We start from the raw sequence: 22,618 nt of genomic DNA on the forward strand, positions 1-22,618 counted from the left end.
GTATCTGTGTCATGATGGCGTCTGTGATGGAGATGGCCTCAATGGCGCTGCCCATCCTATCTTCAAATAGTACATTTTCTTCTTCACAAGTAAAATTCATTGTCTGATCACTCCTGATGATCCGGCTGTCACGACTCCAACCAGGAGGGGTCAGCCAATGAAGTTGAAAGTCCCACCCAGGTGACTAAATCAAAATGGTGAAAGTCCCCAAAGGTGCTGCCCATGCGAACACAGGCCTTTGGCCACTAGAGGACTCCATACATCTCCATGTCCAGGACATAGGTTTGGTTAGGTTCAAATTATAAATCAATGTGACTTGGATTTAAAAGGATGAGCACCTAGACTGGTGCAAGAAATATGGTGGAAGGAAATTGTTTACGCCAATCCAATGCTTTTTTTAACTACAGTAAGAGATGTAAGAAGAATCAAGTTCCTTTGCCTTCATCTGACGGAAGGGGAATTAAAAAAAAAAAGGAAATCATGGCACACTTGACATGTTATCTTTATATAATATTGTATCACATGTATCACTGACTAACCCCTTCAAATAGGGTTAATAAAAACAAGAGCAAAAAGAAGCAATACAACACTTCTTCACAAATCTATCAGTTTACAGCCAGCTTGTGTGTGTGTGTGTGTTTGTGTGTCAAATCAAATGTAATTTGTCCCATGCTTCATAAACAACAGGTGTAACCAACAGTGAAATGCTTACTTATAGGTCCTTGCCAACAATGCAGAGAGAAAAAGGATAAATTATAGAAAAATTATAACACAAGGAATAAATACATAATGAGTAATGATAACTTGGATACATACACAGGATACCAGTACTGAGTCAATGTGCATGGGGTACAAGGTAATTGAGGTTGATATGTAGATATAGGTAGGGAAATCGATAATAAACAGTAGCAGCAGCTGTGATGAGTCAAAATAGTTAGTCCAAAAAAGATCACTACAGATAGTTAAATAGTTAACCAATAGCTACCTGGACTAACTACTTAGCAGTCTTATGGCTTGGGGGTAGAAGCTGTTCATGGTCCTGTTGGTTCCGGACTTGGTACATTGATACCACTTGCCGTGGACTAGCAGAGAAAACAGGCTGACCATTTGTAGGGCCTTCCTTTGACACCGCCTGGTATAGAGGTTCTGGATGTCACAGAGCTCAGCCCCAGTGATGTACTGGGCCATACACACTACTTCTTGTATGCTGAGTATTTCATGTGCAATTATAATTAATATGCTTTGTTTAACTGATTGAACAAACTTTAACTTATATTTATGGTGTGGTTTTTATATAAGCCCTTATGGGCATCCAACCTCACCAGCACACTGTTTTTACCCGTTTTTATCTGTACACTTTTGTGTTTTTCATGTATTTTCTTTGGTGCAAATAAATAAAACCTCAAACCTCTGTAGCGCCTTGTGGTCGGACATATCGCTGGACAAACTCCACTGAGCATGGTTTTTAGTTCAGCAAAAAGGCTTAATTTATGTCTGAAAAAACCAGACCCTACTATATACAGTAGGTACATGCAGCAAAGGGAATGAGAGCCTCCTCATGCACAAAATTCCATCAGCCTCCAGGAAGTTAATTCTGATCAGCCAGTACAGAGGAGAGGAAACAAAATAGTTTTTAGCTACCTTGGGAATGGAGTACCCTCTCAGCGCTGTGTCCCTGGTGAACATGTGTGGCAGACTCAGAGGAGCTACATTTCCCATCCTCTTGCCCTCGTGGACCACAGCATCAGTGTAGGCCCTACACAGGAGATAGACAGAATAGTGAGAGCTTTGTACCAGCCCACCATGCCCTACAGGGCTGTGGTGGTCATAAAATTTTGTCAGCTGGTGATTGTCAAGCAAATAACTGACTGTCTCGCGGTAATTTACCATATAATTAACATAAACACATTTCGCATATCCTGGCTTCCTCGCATAGTCTATACGCCACTGATGCAGACCTTTGGAACATCTACATTTTAAAAAGTCTGATAAATCCATTTAATATATATACCCTACACCATCACAATAAATCCATGATATATTTTAGACAGGTCTAAAGAAAAATAAAATGAGGAAAATTTAGTTTATTTCAGAAGAACAGATTAGCATACTCTGAGTTGTTCTTAAGTTAGGCCCTACCTGATCTACCTATGTCATTTGGCTGCGGGCTACACTAGATCATTTAGACAAGATTTGCTTAGAATTCTGTGGCATTATTTAATATATTATGAAGAACACAAATTGAACATAGCTGAATAAAATCAAAAGGATATTTTCTCCAAATTATTTGAGGGAGTGCACACTGTGTTGAGCATTAACAAAGAAACAGGTACTCCTCCTATGTTCTTAATTTCGAGTTATATATGCAACATTAGTTGTGATACAAATGTTGGGCTATATGTTAGAATTGTTTTTAGACATTCTCAGGCTGCATGATGCAACAATAATGATGAGTTGAAAAATGTAACATGAAAGGCATGAGGTCTGCTTTGTTTCTTGGCCAGGCTGCACACACTTCATAAGTCTGATTTGACAAGCACTTGATAATGCCTCAAATTTCCCAAATTTGCGTGGCCATAATGCCACCTAAAAAAATGTATGCCTTTCACAGCCAGTGGCCATTGTGCCCTTGGGTTGAATATATTCATTATGATTGGTGGTTCAAAAACAGAGGGAAGATCAAGAAAAAGTCAAACCCTCAACAACAAAAAAGTAAAACGGCAACATTATGCCTTTTCATAATTAATTATCCAGACACAAACACCACATTCTCCCCACCCCATCGAAGGCTAAAAACACTGTCGAACCGTTCCACAACCTAAAAAAACAATCACAGAAAACACAAGATATTTTGTAATAAGCGACAAACAATTATTTAAATAAATTGATCGACTGAATGATTTGTTGCTGTATCATTACTGTATAAGTCAGCTGCTAAGATGGCCTTTGAGCCATTTGGCTTCTTAGCCATCTTAGCAATTGTATCAGGTGCCAGTTAGACATTAAATACATTTTCTGAACTTGATGACCACTATCTGATTTGTCTCCTTTCACACCAAAATTTTCCTCGAAGCCTTCAGTGGTGTCAGAAGTGGGATGCCCACTGGATATTTTATAGATATTTTATGGGCCATTTCACAAAGTTGTGTTGGGGCACCTGCAGGGCTGTGCTTATGCATATTTAAATCCTACCACTTGGTGGCACTCTCTCTCTCTGGAATGATGGTGACTGGTGACGACCTCCCTGTTGAATATAGAGCTCTGAACCAGGAAGAGGTATTATTAGAGGGGGGGGGATCATTAGGAATGTGTGAGTGTTGTGCGCCAGTGAGTGTGTGCACATGTGTGAGTGTGTATGCATAAGCGAAAGAGAGTGAGAGAGAAGAGCGAGCAAGGAATCCCTCCCTTAGTTATAGTCCAGCATATACTGTGGCCTAGGCTGTGCCTTGCTTGCGTATGACCTCAGCTCCAATGCCTAAGGCTAAACAGACACGCGGTTAACCAGCTCTCATCCAAATTACAGTGATTCTGGGTTCCCTTTCGCCTGATTTAGTGGTTGTGTAGTTCCCTCTCTTATGTTACTCTGTTGTTTTTATAGTATGTCAGATGTACTCACACAGCCTTTCCAACCCTTGTTAAATTGAACAGGTTATTTGTTGGCCATTGAATAAACATCCAGTGAAATGCTACGGTTGCTGACACCATTCAAAAACAGAACCTGATAGCTCCTTTTTTTCAGTTCTCGAGATGTTGGAAAAGAGACATCAGCAGTATAGAATCAATGTAGAGACTATTTCTCAAGGAGATACACTGTACATTTCTATACTATCTATCTCTAATCTCTCCCCTTGAGCCACTCCGCTTATACTCATATAAAGCTATAGGTCAGTCCTCCTGTCATGGCATGATGTAAGATTGATTGACAGCTGACAGGGCAGCCAGATAACACATTTGACCCCAGATTTAACCTTTTAAACCAAGTCCTGTTTTCACCCTACCACCTCTCTTCACCAGACATAATACTAAACCCAAATACATTATACTTAGCGTCCTACGGCAGCTTGCAGCCCTCTCGCCGTAGCCCACCTATTAGTAGACAGTTGGCACCCTGTGGAGATGACCCTTGACCCCTCAGAGGCTATAGATAACCTCAATGCAATGTCATGAAATTGCCTCTCACTCCTTGTTGGTGCAGTGTTGTGACATATACTGTATGGAATACATGTAGGCTATGTAACAAAAATATAGGATTGAAAAAAACTAGGTACTATCCAAATGATTCAAGTCAATTGAAAATACTTTATTTATCCCAAAAGGAGCTGCATGAGCAGTGTCATTGGGTTTAAGACATAAGACACATACATGGCCTACATACTACAGAAAACACATGCATGATAATACTGTAGTGAAACGTGAAAACATTATTATTGTAATACTTACTTGGATTTATGATAATACGGTAACGTGTAGTTTGATTTGAAATCAAGAGAGAGAGTTGGGGGGGAAGAGAGAGTGGGGGGGACAGAGAAAGAGAGAGAGGGACAGAAAGAGAGACAGAGATACAGAGAGAGAGAGGAGAGAGCTGGATCAAGTCCCTATCCGGTAGAGACAAGCCCGAGCAACATGACCAAAATAACCCAGTCAAGCATTTCCTTGTGGGTAGTGAGTATGATGATCGTTGTAATGACACTGGAGGAGATTAGGCATGTAAAATAAACTATACTAAAGAGGGGGAAATGTTGATCTCTCTCTGTCTCTCTAGTCTTTGGCTGATATTGAATCAATTCACTTAACATCTTTATGCCAGAGGTCACATCGTCACGGATGTGGACAGAGAGAAAGAGAGAGGGTAAGAAGTAGAGGGGAACAATAAGATAAGGAGTAGAGGAATGGGAGGAGAAGAGGACGTGAGACTCTCGTGCCGTCACCTGAGGGACTCCAGAACATTGGAGGACAAAGTTATTGTCCTCATTGTCTTCCAATAGCCTACACACAGTAGCTTACCGGTTGTTGGTCCATCCTCACCAGAACAGTCACAGAACAAGAACAGTCACAGAAAAACAACACCAACAGGCCTATATTGTCACAGGCAGGAACATTACAGCAGAGAAGAAAGTTATGACTATGTGACCTAGAAAATAGAATACGCTCTTCCAGGTCACAGTGACACTCCAAAGTTGAGGTAACAGGGTGGAGGTGAAGAACAGGAACCTCTCCTGTGGTGTTTTAAACACATTTCATCACTATTATTGGAGCACGCTGTCCTATACGAGTTGTATCCATAATGTCATTGACTTTGGATCCGTCTGGGGATCAAGCAGCTTATGTTCCATAAACCCCATGACTCACGGTCATATCGTGTTCACTCTACGTGGTGACTTAGTTGACTTGAAAAAAGGTTTAGTCTGTTCTGTTAACACAATATTCTGGAACACTGTGTTCTGATGTTCCATTTTTCTGAAATGGCCTGAACTATTTTTTTAGGGTATTGGACGAAAACACAACACCAAATCAGATTTGCCCTATGCTTCCCGACCCAGTCATATTGCATGGGGTAAACTTTGCTGAGGCTTGACTTGTATCCTACATTGCACTCCCATTCTTGCACAGTTTGATTACCGTACAATGCCCACATTCCAAATGGTTGTATGTGCAGTCTGAGACATTCTGACTGTATCATCAAAGAAGTCACCAGTCGAAAGAGTCACAGAACGGTCCATAGCAATTGATGGCTAATGACATCATGGAGAAATGTCCATGATGCATTTCTCACCCAACGACCTCCCGAAAGTTTAATCCCAGCGTATGACGCAGAAAATTAGTTTAGTCATTACTCCTAAGACCCAAGATGATTTACTAGTGTTGTGTCTCTACTGTTTGTACTGGAGAGCCATGTAATCCTAGATCCTGTACTATCTATCCTCTTATTGTTTAGGCTGCAGCATCAGTCCCCTAACTCCCTAGGACGTGTTTTAACAACTTCCTAAGATAAAGGATGTAAGCAAATGCCATTAACGTGTACGTGTGTGTGTGCCCTATTTTTTTTTCCAGCAAAACGTCAGTCCTTGTTTGCAGACTTATCCCTTATGATCTCTCCAAATACACAGAGCTTGGAAAACCATCTGGTTTGCTGTTGCCAAACATACCACTGCCAACAGCACCACGGGACCACCATTTCTAAAGAGCTTGTGTCTGAAAAGTCGTAGTCAAATCGATCAATAATAATACTTTTAGCAAAACTGTTTATTTTCAATTTTACATTCTGTGGAAACATTGAGAATAGAAAGGTTCAGAACTTTTGTGAAACATCAAAGCACAGTAGAAAAATATATGGCAAATAGAAAGCAGATATGGAAGAGATAGATGGGAAGGGTTGAGTGGAGCTGAAGGTTGGGACTAATAACAAGATAACTAATGTAAAACATTCTGTGTCCGTAATACGTATATGGGTTAAGAACCATGGTAAAAGAGCACAGTTTGAAAGATATGGCAAATAGAAATCAAATCGGACAGACATCAGAAAGTAGATGGAAGAGATTGAGGAGGGACAGGAGTAAAAACAAACAAAATAGAACTATTGTAAAATAGACTGTGTCCATAATATGTTTACAGTATGCATAAGCTGGAAGAAGAGGCCTAAGCATTGTTATTCACTAGTTTAATATAATTAGGGGAGGGGTGGTAGGGTTAGAAAGTAATAAAATATGTCTGTATTTATATGTATGTATTGTTGAAGTCAGAGGTTTGCATACACTTTAGCCAGATACATCTAAACTCAAGTTTTTCACAATTCCTGACATTTTATCCCAGTAACAATTCCCTGTTTTAGGTCAGTTAGGATCACCACTTTGTTTTAAGAATGTTAAATGTCAGAATAAAGGAGAGAGAATTATTTCTTTCAACTTTTATTTCTTTCATCACATTCTCAGTGGGTCAGAATTTTACATACACTCAATTAGTAGCATTGCCTTTAAATTGTTCAACCTCTCTGGGATTAGTGGGATGCTAGTATCCCACCTCGACAACTGCCAGTGAAATTGCAGAGCGCCAAATTCAAACAGAATTCTCATAATTAAAATTCCTCAAACATGCAAGTATTATACACCATTTTAAAGATAAACTTCTTGTTAATCCAACCACAGTGTGCACACCATACAATTATGTTAGGACAGCGCCTAGCCACAAAAACCATAGACATTTTCCACTAACATTTGATTATATTCATCTGGTGGCACTCCCAGGACTCCATGTTACACAATAAATGTTTGTTTTGTTCAATAAAGTCCCTCTATGTCCAAAAAAACTCAGTTTAAATTGGTGTGTTGTTAAGTAATGCATTGTCTCAAATAACATCCGGTGAAATTGCAGAGAGCCAAATCAAATTACAGAAATACTCATCATAAACATTGATGAAAAATACAAGTGCTATACATAGGCCTAAAGATAAACTTCTTGTTAATCCAGCCGCTGTGTCAGATTTAAAAAAGGCTTTACGGCAAAAGCAAACCATGCTATTATCTGAGGATAGCACCCCATCAAACAAACACAGACAATCATATTTCATCCCGCCAGACGCGACACAAAATTCAGAAATAACGATATAATTCACGCCTTACCTTTGAAGATCTTTTGTTGGCACTCCAATATGTCCCATAAACATCACAAATGGTCCTTTTGTTCGATTCATTTCGTTGTTATATCTCCAAAATGGCCATTTATTTGGCGTGTTTGATCCAGAAAAACACTGGTTCCAACTTGCGCAACATGACTAGAAAATAATTAATAAGTTACCTGGAATCTTTGTCCAAACATTTCAAACAACTTTCCTAATACAACTTCAGGTATTTAACGTAAATAATCAATACAATTTAGACGGGATAAACTGATTAAAACAAAGTAGAGCGAGCTTTCAAACGCCCAATTTCATCAACCAATGTCAGAGACGTATAGGTGGCAGGGAAGTCAGGCGCAGGAGAGTCAAACGGAGTGTAAAATGGAGTCTTTTAATAAATGTCCAAGTAACATGCTCCATAACACTAATAAGAAAAATGAATATAAACAAATATGGGTACGAAGACCCGTCGCACACCTATACAAATAAACACTACACTGACACTACCCAAACCGTGAATAACCGAAACAGTACCGTGTGGTGAAACAAACACAGACACAATCACCCACAAAGTTCCCACAGAATATGGCAACCATAGACATACAATATACCTAGAAAGGAAACAGCTCCAAAAACATACAAAACCCCTGGACAAGACAAAAACACATACATCACCCATGTCACACCCTGACCTAACCAAAATAACAAGGAAAACAACAAATACTAAGGTCAGGGTGTGACAACCAATTTCTAAAGACTGTTGACATGAAGCAATAGGAACTGCAAGCAAGTGCCTTAGAAATCTAGATCCCCATAGAAAACTCATTGAAAAGGAGAGTGACCTCAAAAAAAGAAATTCCTTATTGGTTTGTCCTCGGGGTTTCACCTGCCAAATAGGTTCTGTTAAACTCACAGACATCATTCAAACAGTTTTAGAAACGTCAGAGTGTTTTCCTTCCAAATCTACTAATATTATGCATTTCCTAGCTTCTGGGCCTGAGTAGCAGGCAGTTTACTTTGGGCACGCTTTTCATTTGGACGTGAAAATACCGCTCCCTAGCCGAGAGAGGTTTTAACTTGGGTCAAATGTTTCAGGTAGACCTCCACAAGCTTCCCACAATAAGTTGGGTGAATTTTGGCCCATTCCTCCTGACAGAGTTGGTGTAACTGAGTCAGGTTTGTAGGCCTCCTTGCTCGCACACGCTTTTTCAGTTCTGCACACACATTTTCTTTGGGATTGAGGTCAGGGCTTGGTGATGGCAACTCCAGTACCTAGACTTTGTTGACTTTAAGCCATTTTGCCACAACTTTGGAAGTATGCTTGGGGTCATTGTCCATTTGGAATACCCATTTGCAACCAAGCTTTAACTTCCTGACTGATGTCTTGAGATGTTGCTTCAATATATCCACATAATTGTCCTGCCTTATGATGCCATCAATTTTGTGAAGTGCACCAGTCCCTCCTGCAGCAAAGCACCCCCACAACATGATGCTGCCACCCCCGTGCTTCATGGTTGGGATGGTGTTCTTCAGCTTGCAAGCATCCCCCTTTTTCCTCCAAACATAACGATGGTTATTATGGCCAAACAGTTATATTTTTGTTTCATCAGACCAGCAGACATTTCTCCAAAAGTACGATCTTTGTCCCCATGTGCAGTTACAAACCGTAGTCCTTTCAGGTTATATTGATATAGGACTCGTTTTACTGTGGATATTGATACTTTTGTACCTGTTTCTTCCAGAATCTTCACAAGGTCCTTTGTTGCTGTTCTGGGATTGATTTGCACTTTTCTCACCAATGTACGTTCATCTCTAGGAGACAGAACACATCTCTTTCCTGAACGGTATGACGGCTGCGTGGTCCCATGGTGTTTATACTTGCGTACTATTGTTTGTACAGATGAATGTGGTTCATCATTTTTTCTGAGGTCTGATTTCTTTGGATTTTCCCATGATGTCAAGCAAAGAGGCACTGAGTTTGAAGGTAGTTTGAAGGTACGCCTTGAAATACATCCACAGGGAGACTCAAATGATGTCAATTAACCAATCAGAAGCTTCTGAAGCCATGACATCATTTTCTGGAATTTTCCAAGCTGTTTAAAGGCACAGTCAACCTAGTGTATGTAAACTTCTGACCCACTGGAATTGTGATTCAGTGAATTATAAGTGAAATAATCTGTCTGTAAACAATTGTTGGAAAAATGACTTGTGTCATGAACAAAGTAGATGTCCTAACCGACTTGCAAAAACTATAGTTTGTTAACAAGAAATTTGTGGAGTAGTTGAAAAACAAGTTTAAATGACTCCAACCTAAGTGTATGTAAACCTCCGACTTCAACTGTATGTACAGTGCCAGTCAAATGTTTGTTCACACCTACTCATTCAAGGGTTTTTCTTAATTTTCTACTATTTTCAACATTGTAGAATAATAGTGCAGACATCCAAACTATTAAATAACACATATGGAATCATGTAGTAACCAAAAAAAGTGTTAAACAAATCAACATTTATTTTCTATTTGAGATTATTCAAAGTAGCCACCCTTTGCTTTTTGGTGACAGCTTTGCACACACTTTGCATTCTCTCAAACAGCTTGACATTCTCTCACCTGGAATGCATTGTAATTAACATGTGTGCCTTGTTAAAAGTTAATTTGTGGAATTTCTTTCCTTCTTATTGCGTTTGAGCTAATCAATTGTGTTGTGACAAGGTAGGGGTGGTATACAGAAGATAGCCCTATTTTGGAAAAGACCAAGTCCATATTATGGCAAGAACAGCTGAAATAAGCAAAGAGAAACAACAGTCCATCATTACTTTAAGACATAAAGGTCAGTCAATCCGGAAAATGTCAAAAACGTTCAAAGTGCAGTCGCAAAAACCATCAAGCACTATGATGAAACTGGCTCTCATGAGGACCGCCACAGGAAAGGAAGACCCAGAGTTGCAGGGTCAATCAACAGACACATCTCAACATCAACTTTTCAGTGAAGACTGCGTGAATCAGGCCTTCATGGTCGAATTGATGCAAAAACACGGAGGGGTAAAAATATTTCTGGAAAATATACCATGAAAATTCCATGAAAATTATAGAATAACAAACTAATTATATATGTTGACTATAGCAGACTATACATCCTGTAGGTAAATTGTGGTTTCTTCTTCTCTGTATCTGGCAGTGGCGCGAATGATGAATGACTGTAGGCGTGTGCAGAGGCCCGTCGGTTGGAGTTGACCAGTTTGAGCTTGTGAAAGTAACAACTGCCACTGACAGAAAACTCCAGGGGTTGCCACTGACAGAAAACTCCAGGGATTGCTAAACGGCTGTCCTCCAAACAGATTGTTATGGACTTGTGGGTCATGTACCACGCACTTGAACTCCACCTACTGTCCGATTGCTTAGCTTACAGAAATGCACCACCTCTATGAGATGAGATCCAGATCCGGATCCGGATCCAAATTCACAGAGTGTCTACCTTGATGTTCAGAAAACTCTAGGGACCCCCCTTTTGCGCAGTGGAACCCAGAACGATGTGACCACTTGGGTACCATGCTGTCCTTTCAGCTCTACAATTCGTAGAGCCCTCAAATTCCTTAGTGAAATCTCACTTATTATTCTTCTTCTTACAAATAGAAGAGTATCACTTCTCACCACGGTGCTCTAATCATAGTTACATGAAAGAGGAATCATTGTGTCGCAAGATCACAATGATTCATGAGAATTTTACATAACAGAACATACTGTAGTATAGTAAGTCTATATGTTACACCAAAAACACCTCCTCAGCATGGCCATTGTGAAGTAGTTTGGCTGGGGAGTGGGAGAGGGTGGGGGGGCTCAGCACCCCTTCTTCTTGCGGCTATGCCTACATTTCTTCCCTTCATGTGGCCAAGACTCAACAGAACGCACCCCTAGGCAGGATATATGCTTTGATTTCAAACTAAATAGGCTTACAAGAAAGGCTTATAGTTTGTTAACACCATTAAACACCAAGATGTAAATGCATATTCCCATGACACAGATGGAGATCAAATGATTGGCATGCAGTTTGGACATTTTACTGGTAGAACGTGAAGAATTATCATTCATGATTGACAGTGATGGACTTAGAAATTATATTAGCTATGCCTAACTTGGTGTTTAAGGGTATAACAAATATTTTTTTAAAGAACACAACACCACTGACAGTAACATGTTGGAGCTTCCACCATATTTTTTTTCCACCTCACATATCTGCAAACCTGGAAGCATTAGGCCCTTGTGGTTAAGGGGAAGTGGTAGGAAGTGAATTGGGAGCGGCTGTAGGAGTCTTCAGACACAGCAGCACAGCAGCACTGTGGACAAGTTTGGCACCCGTGCCCGGCACTGTGGGCCATGGCTCATGTTGCGTGCTAACTAGCTCCCTCCCCCATCCTCTCACGCTATCCCGCTCTGCAATTATATGCTGCTGCTCCCACCCAAACATGCAAGAATAGGTCTCCTCAGTCAACAGGCAGACCAACTCATTCTGTCCTCAAACTATTACATCATGACCGTTTGGCTGAGCCAGAGGATTCAGGCTTAAATTAACTTTGTCAGAGAAGCTAGTGACTGTGTCACACGACATAAACCGCCATGTGATGGGGTGAACAGTGATATTCTACAATGTTGAGAGAGAGACTAGCACACTACATCTTAAACCATCACGCTGATAGAGAAAACATTGCTATTATCTTTGGCCGAGACACTAATGTGAACCTTTCAGCATGGAATGCCCTACCACAATAGATGAAGGATTTTTAAACACCCTTCGGGTGTGTGAGCGCGTCAGTAGGCACTGATATGGTTATACAGTGCCTTCAGAAAGCATTCGCAAAGCTTGACCTTTTCCACATTTTGTTGTGTTACATCCTGAATTTAAAGTGGATTAAATTGAGATGTTTTGTCACTGGCCTACATACAATACCACATAATGTCAAAGTGGAGTTATGTTTTCAGAAATGTTTACAAATTAATAAAAAATGAAAAACTGAAATGTCTTGAGTGAATGAGTATTCATCCACTTTGTTATTGCAAGCCTTGTTAAGTTCAGTAGTAAAAATGAGCTTAACAAGTCATTATCAATTATCTGTAAGGTCCCTCAGTTGAGCAGTGAATTTCAAACACAGATTCAACCACAAAGACCAGGGAGGTTTTCCAATGCCTCAAAAAGGGCAGCTATTAGTAGATTGAATATCCATTTAAGCATGGTGAAGTCTTTAATTACACTTTGAATGGTGTATCAATACACCCAGGGAGGTTTGCTCTTCTTTGCCTTGCAACGAAAGGGCACCTATTGGTAGATGTGTAAAAATAACCAAAGTAGACTTTGAACATCCCTTTGAGCATGGTGAAGTTATTAATTACACTTCGATGGTGTAGCAATGCACCCAGTCACTACAAAGTAGTGACTTGCCTAGTTAAATAAATTTCACCATGAGGCCAATGGTGACTTTAAAACAGTTAGAGAGTTTAATGGCTGTGATAGGAGAAGACTGAGGATGGATCAAAAACATTGTAGTTACTCCAAAATACTAAACTAATTGACAGAGTGAAAAGAAGGAAGCCTGTACAGAATTTAAAAAATATTCAGAAACATGCATTCTGTTTGCAACAAGGCACTGAAGTAATAATGCAAAAAATGTGGCAAAAGCAATTACATTTTTCTCCTGAATACAAAGTGTTAAGCTTAAAAATATGGAAAGTGTAGGCCTCCCGGGTGGCGAAGTGGTCTAGGGCACTGCATCGCAGCGCTAGCCGTGCCACCAGATACTCTGGGTTCGTGCCTACGCTCTGTCGCAGCCGGTCGTGACCTGGAGGTCCGTGGGCGACGCACAATTGGCCTAGCGTCATCTGGGTTAGGGAGGGTTTGGCCGGTAGGGATATCCTTGTCTCATCACGTACCAGCGACTCCTGTGGCGGGCCAGGTGTAGTGCACGCTAACCAAGGTCGCACGGTGTTTCCTCCGACACATTGGTGCGGCTGGCTTCCAGGTTGGATGCGCGCTGTGTGAAGAAGCAGTGCGGGAGTTGTAGCAATGAGACAAGATAGTAATTACTAACACCAAAAGGGGGTAAAATGTAAAAAAATAATAATAATAATAATTAAATATGGAAAGTCAAAGTGCATCATGTTATGGGTATGCTTGTAATCGTTAAGGACTGTGAAGTTTTTCAGGATAAAAAAGTTAACGGAATGGAGGAAAATCTGATTCAGTCTGCTATCCATCAGACATTGGGAGTTGAATTCACCTTTCAGCAGGACAATAACCTAAAACACAAGGCCAAATCCTCACTGGAGTGGCCGAGTTACACTTTTAACTTAAACCACTTTTAACTTAAACCATAAAATGATCCAAAACCAATTTGAAAAAGCGTAAATAATTTAGAAAAAGAATAATGGGCAATCAAGATGTGAGAATTTCTTACAGACTTACTGAGAAAGATTCACAGATGTAATCGCTCCCAAATGTACTTCTACAAAGTATTGACTCAGGGGTGTGAATACGTATGTAAATAAGATATTTCTAAAATATGAAAACTATTCAATCCATTTTGATTTCAGGCTGTAACACAACAAAAATGTGGAATAAGTCGAAGGGTATGAATACTTTCTGAAGCAACTGTATGCGGCTGAGTTCCATCTATCAAACAGCAGGTGGCTATTGTGTCTCACACACCACATTTTCAAATCTGCCTCGCAACAGTATTCACTCTCCCTTCTCTTCCCAGTCTGTAGGGTTTGTGTGTGTGTGTGTCCGTGCGTGGGTGTGTGCATCAGACAGAAGTGATGGCAGCAGCAGCACCTCAGCCCGGCCCCCCTAACAAAGACCTGCGGCCCTCTCTCTCCCTGCAGCCCTCTCTCTCACTCCCACACACTCATAAATAACCACACAGTGGCAAGCCAAGCCAGGCCAAGAGGGGAGAAATTGAGAGAAAAGAGCCTATTTAGACCAGCTCTCTTATGCCTTCCAACTGAACTTTTCAATGAGTCAGTCCTACAACACCCCCTCCCTCCCTCCCTCCCTCCCTCCCTCCCTCCACCCCACCAACCTGAATCATCTCCAACACCAGAGGGAGGGTTAAGGCTTGCACACATTGCACCGAATGTGGATCTACCGTTCGTCTGCCAATCACTCAACGCGCTGTGTTTTAAGGACCACCCGCTGTAGACATCTGACTGCCAACATTTTTCATGGGTAATATATGTGAAATCGGTGCGCACTCGGTTTGTAAATTACATTCAGAGGTGCTAAGTACTCTGGGCCAACAATCACTTTTGGTGTGTCTGATTCCTTAGAGACCCCCAGTATTTGTAATGGAGTAGTTTTGGAGAGGGGGGGGGGGGTCAGAGGTAAAGGTCACAACACAGTGGAAGGAGGGGGGATAATAAATCCTGTAACCGTGGCGACAATGGTCGCTCTCCCTCTGACAATGGTTCCATTGTGGAGGGGAACTACACAGTGTGTCGTGGAGCTAAAGCCCTAATGGAGTTATAGAGGGGTGGTGGCTGCTGTGTTCCAATGAGAGAATCATGCTTTATCCAGGCAGAGGTCCCTGCTGCTAATTCTCTCAGTCAAAAATATGCGTGTGTGTACATGCGTGTGTGCATCAAGCGTGAATGCATGTAAGAAAGAAAGAACAAATTCGAACGCAAAAGGTCAGTGATAACCTCAGATCAACATCTGTCCTGTCAAGCTTCATCCTCTCAGACACAACTGGTACATGTTACAGCTTTCGAATACCATGACTGTCTCAGTGTCACCTCTGGTTGTTAGAGTAGGTCCATTTGGACTGGAGTGACAAATCGAATTCAAATAAAATTTAATTTTTCACATGCTTGGTAAACAACAGGCTAACATTGAAATGCTTACAGGTCCATTTGCAACAATGCAGAGTTAAAGATAAAAAAATATATAAAATATAAATAGTGACACTATGAATAAATAGACAGCGAATAACGAATAACCATAGAGTTAAAAACAATATGGCTAAATAAAGGGAGTAGTGAGTCGAGGTACAAGGTAATTGAGGTAGCTATGGTAGGGGTAAAGTGACTAGGCAAACGGAGAGATAATAGACCATAATAGAAGCATACGTGGCGCAGTAGCAGGAACATATGTGGTGAGTGTGAAAATGTGTGAGAGTGAGTGTGTATGTGTGTCGCGTCAGTATGCCTGTGTGTACATGTTATGTGTGCGTGGGCATATGTAGTGTGTGTGTGAGTGTGTCGCATCAGTATGCTTGTGTGTACATGTTATGTGTGTGTGAGCGTGTGTATGTAGTGTGTGTGTGTGTGTGTGTGTGTGTGTGTGTGTGTGTGTGTGTGTGTGTGTGTGTGTGTGTGTGTGTGTGTGTGTGTGTGTGTGTGTGTGTGTGTGTGTGTGTGTGTGTTTGGGTGTCAGTGTAAGAATGTGTAAGTTTGTGGGAAGAGTCCAGTGTGTGTGCATAGTCAGTGCAAGAGAGTTAGTTTAAGAAAAAGGGGGCAATGTAGGTAGAACGGGTAGCCATTTGATTAGCTATAGCAGCCTTGTTCAGCAGTCTTTTGGCTTGGGGTATAAGCTGTTCAGGGTCCTTTTGGTTCCAGACTTGGTGCACTGGTACCACTTGCCGTGTGGTAGCACAGAGAAGTGTCTATGGCTTGGGTGGCTGGAGTCTTAGAATATTTGGGGGGTGCTTTCCTCTGACACTGTTGTAGCGGTGTTGTTAGAGAGGGGTAAAGATAAAGATTTTCTTTGGGCGCCTGGTAGGTATTAACCCTGCCGAAAGGAAAAGAGTAGGATAGAGAGAGTACCACTACCAGACCCACACACATCAGCAGAAGAGATTGCCAAGAGTGTAGCATGTTTGCCAGATAGCCGGTGGAGAGAAAAGACAAGACACACCATAGAAAACCCACGTTACAGCACGTAAACACACGTAACCCCACCAATAATAATAATGGCTAAGCAATTGAACGGCAACTTCATAGACACAATTTACAAGAACGGACACAGTCATCAACATTAGAGGATTTCCAATAATCTGTATTACCTCCCAGTGGAGGAGTTTACTTTACAAACTAAACATGCTGAAAATAAATAAGACATCTGTAGCATCGCACACACAATCAGACTGCCGCGCCAACCAAGAACTACCTCCCAGAGAGCCGGAAGAGCTATCAATATTTCCTCCTTCCTTACTGCTGATGCGCTCTTAAAGTGGCAGCGCACAGTGAAGGCTCCGTGCAGGATTTTGCCACATCCTGGATGGCAGGGAGCTTGACCCCAGTGATGTACTGGGCCGTACTAACCACGCTCTGTGGTGCCTTGCGGCCGGGTGCCTTGCAGTTGTCGTACCAAATTGTGATTGTCAAATACCCCAGTCACACAAGGCAAGCGGTAGCGGAGCGCCAAGTCTAGGGCCAAAAGGCTCCTTAACAGCTTCTACCCTCGAGCCATAAGACTGCTGAACAATTAATCAAATGGCCACTCAGACTATTTACATTGAACCCACCCCTGTATATCCCGAGTGGCACAGCGGTCTAAGGAACTGCATCTCAGTGCAAGAGGCGTCACTACAGTCCCTGGTTTGAATCCAGGTTGTATCACATCTGGCCATGATTGGGAAACCCATAGGGCGGCACACAATTGCCTCAGCATCGTCCGTGTTTGGCCGGGTAGGCCGTCATTGTAAATAAGAATTTGTTCTTAACTGACTTGCATAGTTAAAATAAAAAATATATATCCTCGATATTGTAGTTTAACTTTTTATTTTCTGAAATAGTTTTACTTAAGATAATTAGTAAATGTTTTTTTAACTCTTTTTCTTGAACTGCATTGTTGGTTAAGGGCTTGTAATTAAGCATTTCACGGTAAGGTTTAAACCTGTTGTATTCGGCGCATGTCACAAATAACATTTTATTTTATTTTATTTGATGCAGTCAGTCAAGATGCTCTCAGTGACACAGTTATAGAACTTTTGGAGGATTTTAGGGCCCATGCCAAATCTTTATAGCCTCCTGAGGGGAAAGAGGCGCTGACGTTCCCTCTCCCCAACTATGTGAATGTGTGTGGACCACATTAATTCTTAGTGGTGTGAACAAAGAGGGACTTGAAGCTTTCAAATTTGGTGATGAGCTTTGCATATGTTAACCTTGCATATGTTAACCTGTTTATAGGTCTTACTCACATAAGCTACGGAGAGCGAACTCACACAGTCATCCAGAACAGCTGGTGCTCTCATGCATGGTTAAGTATTGCTTTCGTCCAAGCAAGCACAGAAGGCATTTAGCGCGTCTGGTTGGCTTGCGTCTGGGTTTCCCTTTGAAATCCATTATAGTTTGCGAGCCCTGCCAAATCCGTTAAGCATCAGAGCCGGCGTAGCAGGATTCGATCTTAGTCCTGTTTTGACACTTTATCTGTTTGATGGCTCGTCATAGGTCGTAAGGGGATTTATTATAAATGTCCAGATTAGTGTCCCGCTCCTTGAAAGCGGCAGCTCTAGACTTTAGCTCAGTGCAGATGTTGCCTGTAAACAATGGCTTCTGGTTGGGGTATGTACAGTGCCTTCAGCAAGTATTCAGACCCCTTGAACTTTTCCACATTATCTTATGTTAAATTACAACCATATTCTAAAATTTATTAAATTATTTTTTTCCCTCATCAACCTACACACAATACCCCATAATGATGAAGTGAAAACAGGTTTTTTGACATGTTTGCAAATGTATACACATTTAGAAACAGAAACACCTTACATACATAAGTATTCAGACCCTTTGCTATGAGACTAAATTGAGCTCAGGTGCATCCTGTTTCCATTGATCATCCTTGAGATGTGTCTACAACTTGATTGTAGTCCACCAGTTGTAAATTATATTGATTGGATATGATTTGGAAAGGCACACACCTGTCTATATAAGGTCCCACTGTTTGACAGTGCATGTCAGAGCAAAAAAAACAGGTCAAATGAATTGTCCGTAAAGCTCCGAGACAGGATTGTGTCGAGGCACAGATCTGGGGAAGGGTACCAAAACATTTCTGCAGAATTGAAGGTCCCCAAGAACACAGAGGCCTCCATCATTCTTAAATGGAAGTTCAGAACAACCAAGACTCTTCCTAGAGATGTCCACCTGGCCAAACTGAGCAATCGGGGGAGAAGGGCCTTTGTCAGGGAGGTGACCAAGAACCTGATGGTCACTGAGAACCTGATGGTCACAGAGCTCCAGAGTTCCTCTGTGGAGATGGGAGAAGCTTCCATGTGGACAACCATTTCTGCAGCACTCCACCAATCAGGCCTTTATGATAGAGTGGTCAGACAGAAGCCACTCCTCAGTAAAAGGCGCATGACAGCTCGCTTGGAGCTTGCCAAAAGATTCAGACTCTCAGACCATCAGAAACAAGATTCTCTGGTGTAATGAAACGTTGGTCTGAATGCCAAGAGTCACGTCTGGAGGAAACCTGGCACCATCCCTATGGTGAAGCATGGTGGTGGCAGCATCATGCTGTGGGGATGTTTTTCAGCGGCAGGGACTGGGGGACTAGTCAGGATCAAGGGAAAGATGAACGGAGCAAAGTACAGACAGATTCTTGATGAAAACCTGCTCCAGAGCACTCAGGACCTCAGACTGGGGCGAAGGTTCACCTTCTAACAGAACAACGACCCGAAGCACACAGCCAAGACAAAGCAGGACTGGCTTCGGAAACAAGTCTCTGAATGTTCTTGAGTGGCCCAGCCAGAGCCCGGACTTGAACCCAATCGAACATCTCTGGAGAGATCTGAAAATAGCTGTGCAGCGACGCTCCCCATCCAACCTGATAGAGCTTGAGAGGATCTGCAGAGAAGAATGGGAGAAACTCCCAAAAATACAGGTGTGCCAAGCTTGTAGCATCATATCCGAGAAGACTCGAGGCTGTAGTCACTGCCAAAGGTGCTTCAACAACGTACCGAGGAAAGGGTCTGAATACTTACGTAAATGTGATATTTCAGTTTTCAAATTTGCTAACATTTCTAAAAACCTGTTTTTGGTTTGCCTTCATGGGGTATTGTTTGTCTGTAACAATTTGTGGAAAACGTCAAGGGGACTGAATACTTTCCAAATGCACTGTACAGTATGTACGGTCTCTGTGGGGACAACATTGTCAATGCACTTATTAATGAAGCCGGTGATTGATGTGGTAAACTCCTCAATGTTATCGGATGAAACCCAGAACATATTACAATCTGTGCTAGCGAAACAGTCCTGTAGCTTAGTATCCACTTCATCAGACTACTTCCGTATTGAGCACATCACTGGTACTTGCTGTTTGAGTTTTTGCTTGTAAGCAGGTCGCAGGAGGATAGTTATGGTCTGATTTGCCAAAGGGAGGGAGGGGCTTATATGCGTTTCTGTGTGTGGAATAAAGATGATGAGTAAATTAGTAAAAGTCATGAGTAGATGGGGTGGTGTGAGGGGATGACAGACAGACAGGGAAGGTAATTGAGTCAAAGAGAAGGGCAAGAAGAGAGGAAGAATGGGCAATATAATGAGGGCTCTAAAGTGCAAAATATTTTGCTGTGCGACCACAAGTTTTATTTTGGCAGCACTGTGCTACTAGGAAAAAATCTCGCAGATAATAATTGTTGTAAGGGTTCATGTTGTAATGTTATTTCCGAGTGTCCTAGAAAAAAACAGCGAGTGCAGATTCGATAGTGTCATCCTTGCACCATTACTACAGCAAAAACAAATTACATACAGCCCAACCATAAAAAGATCTGACCCATATTACCGGCGCAACATTTTTTCATTCCTATACCAAATTGCCGGGACTGCATTTTACATTCATAAACCATGTCATGGGCCATTCTAAACCTACTCGCACGTCGTTAACCATTTGTTTAGTCTTGTTACCTCATTGGCTAGCTACCTAACAACATGTATATCCAAACATTTGGGGGCACAGAAATAAAATAAAAGGGATAGCTTCTTCAGGAGATCAATGGTCATAGCAATGAATGAATGACAGGTCTCTTGCATGTCATCATCAAAACACATTTTGAAAGAGATGTACTGCATCTCAATAGGTAAAAGTGCTTTTACACAATATAGAAACCTAATATTCCACAAATAACTTCGGAATTTAAATGCCATTCATATCAACATTTGAGCTTTTAAGGTAAACTAATGTCTTTACAGTGTTACATTTTAGTTTATAGCGCACAACATGTGCTTCAAAAGGAGCTAGATTTAATATGGGCCCAATATAGGCTGTATCGCAATCACTTTAACAAATATTATTTTCTGGTGCTCCTAAATTTTACGTGGTGCACCTAACTTAAAAAAACTAATAATAATTAAGTTGGTGCTACCAATTAATTGTTTTTAATATAGTGCCCTGTACATACTAACTGTAGTCATTCTCCAAAATAATTTGTCATTTTCTTCCCTACATTGTTTTTTCTCCTTTTTTGCTTGTTTCGGTTATTTTGTGACCTCTTTATAGAACACGCTATGTTCCCAGGCCCAGCTATTTGAAGCTCATAGTTTTGGTCATCCAACATTTCTTTCTGTTCCAACTCAAGCAGCTCAGACACTGTTCCCACTTACATTTCCACAATGGCAGGGTCCTAGGGGCCAGACCATAGCCGTCCTACACTCTGCCCGCACTCCAGTTGCCTCTGGCACCATCACTGCATGCTTTGTGTGCTGGTCTGGCAGAGGATCAGGGAAACCCCACAGTCTCTCCATGGAGAATGCAGAAAGAACACCCTCTCAAGTATGTTACAGACTGTTCTGCATCACTTCAATGGTGGTGAATAGGCCTACACACACGCACACACACAGCAGCCTTGAAACATGTTGCATTTACCATAGCCAGTGTTACAGTTACAACAACATGACACACATTCTCTTTGTGGTGGTTGTTGTTGTTGTTGTTGCTGCTGTGTCTTTTAAAACAGGCAACAATGATGAGAATTGAAATGAGAGGATCAATTAAATCTTTACTCCCCAAGTCAAAACAAATCAGAATCACCTTTATTCGCCAAATACATTTGCATGTACAGGAATTTGACTTTGTCACGCCTACTCCTGCTCCCTCTCTCCGGCTGTCGTCACCGCTCTACCAACCATCGGCCCTGGCAACATCATTACGCACACCTGGTCATCATTTTCTCCATTATTACTTGCCCTTTCTTTTGGCCTCGGTTGACATCAGCTATTAGGTAGCATTGTTTTCTCTTATGTTCAGTACGCTTCTCATGTTTGTTCATCTGTATCGGTTCATTATTAAACTCACCTTCTTCACCTGTTTCCTGACTCCTAGCGTATACGTTACAGACTTGGTGAAATGGTACTACCACAATAAACAGAATATACAGAAAGACTGATGATAGACAGGATATACAAAACAAGTATAGAAGCAGAGTTGACACAATTCCACATGCAGTATGTACACTGTCAACTTTAAGCTAAGCACTACAAGCGTCACCATAAACACTAAGCTACATTATAAATTATGTACATGTATGTAGAGATGTATGAATAAATAAACATTTACAGGATGATGTGCAGTGGGGGGATATGTATATGAACAAGTCAGGAGCATGTCATGGCTAGCTGAAGGACTGGACCAAGGTGCAGCATGGTAAGCTTACATTTTCTTTTTATTAAAAATGACACCGACAAAACAAAGAACAACACCAAACCGTGGCGGTTTGGGCTATGTGCCCTGAACAAAGTCAAAATTAACTTCCCACAAAACAGGTGGGGGAAAAGGGTACCTAAGTATGGTTCTCAATCAGAGACAACGATAGACAGCTGCCTCTGATTAAGAACCACACCCAGCCAAACACATAGAAATAGAAAATCATGGTAAAAAGAACATAGAATGCCCACGCTAGTCACACCCTGGCCTAACCAAAATAGAGAATAAAAAGCCTCTCTATGGCCAGGGAGTGACAGAGCATATAAGAATGTGTAGAGTGTGCATAGAGTAATGTGCAGTTCTAGGATGACAATAGTGCAGGATA

General features: G+C 41.5%; 1 protein-coding gene across 1 annotated transcript in view; it reads right to left on the reverse strand.

Annotated features, from left to right (window-relative positions):
- Positions 1-990: 990 nt before the first annotated feature.
- The window catches only part of LOC135558259 (cytochrome P450 2B10-like), a 31,574-nt gene continuing 9,946 nt past the window's right edge, over positions 991-22,618 (reverse strand). The window contains exons 2-3 of the mRNA XM_064991979.1: positions 1,531-1,756; positions 991-1,179 (exon numbers count right to left, since the gene is read on the reverse strand). Coding sequence (XP_064848051.1) covers positions 991-1,179; positions 1,531-1,756 — 415 coding nt within the window. The remainder of the gene's footprint in view (positions 1,180-1,530; positions 1,757-22,618) is intronic.

Source organism: Oncorhynchus masou, chromosome 17 (genome assembly GCF_036934945.1).
Source record: "Oncorhynchus masou masou isolate Uvic2021 chromosome 17, UVic_Omas_1.1, whole genome shotgun sequence".
Classification (NCBI taxonomy): domain Eukaryota; kingdom Metazoa; phylum Chordata; class Actinopteri; order Salmoniformes; family Salmonidae; genus Oncorhynchus; species Oncorhynchus masou.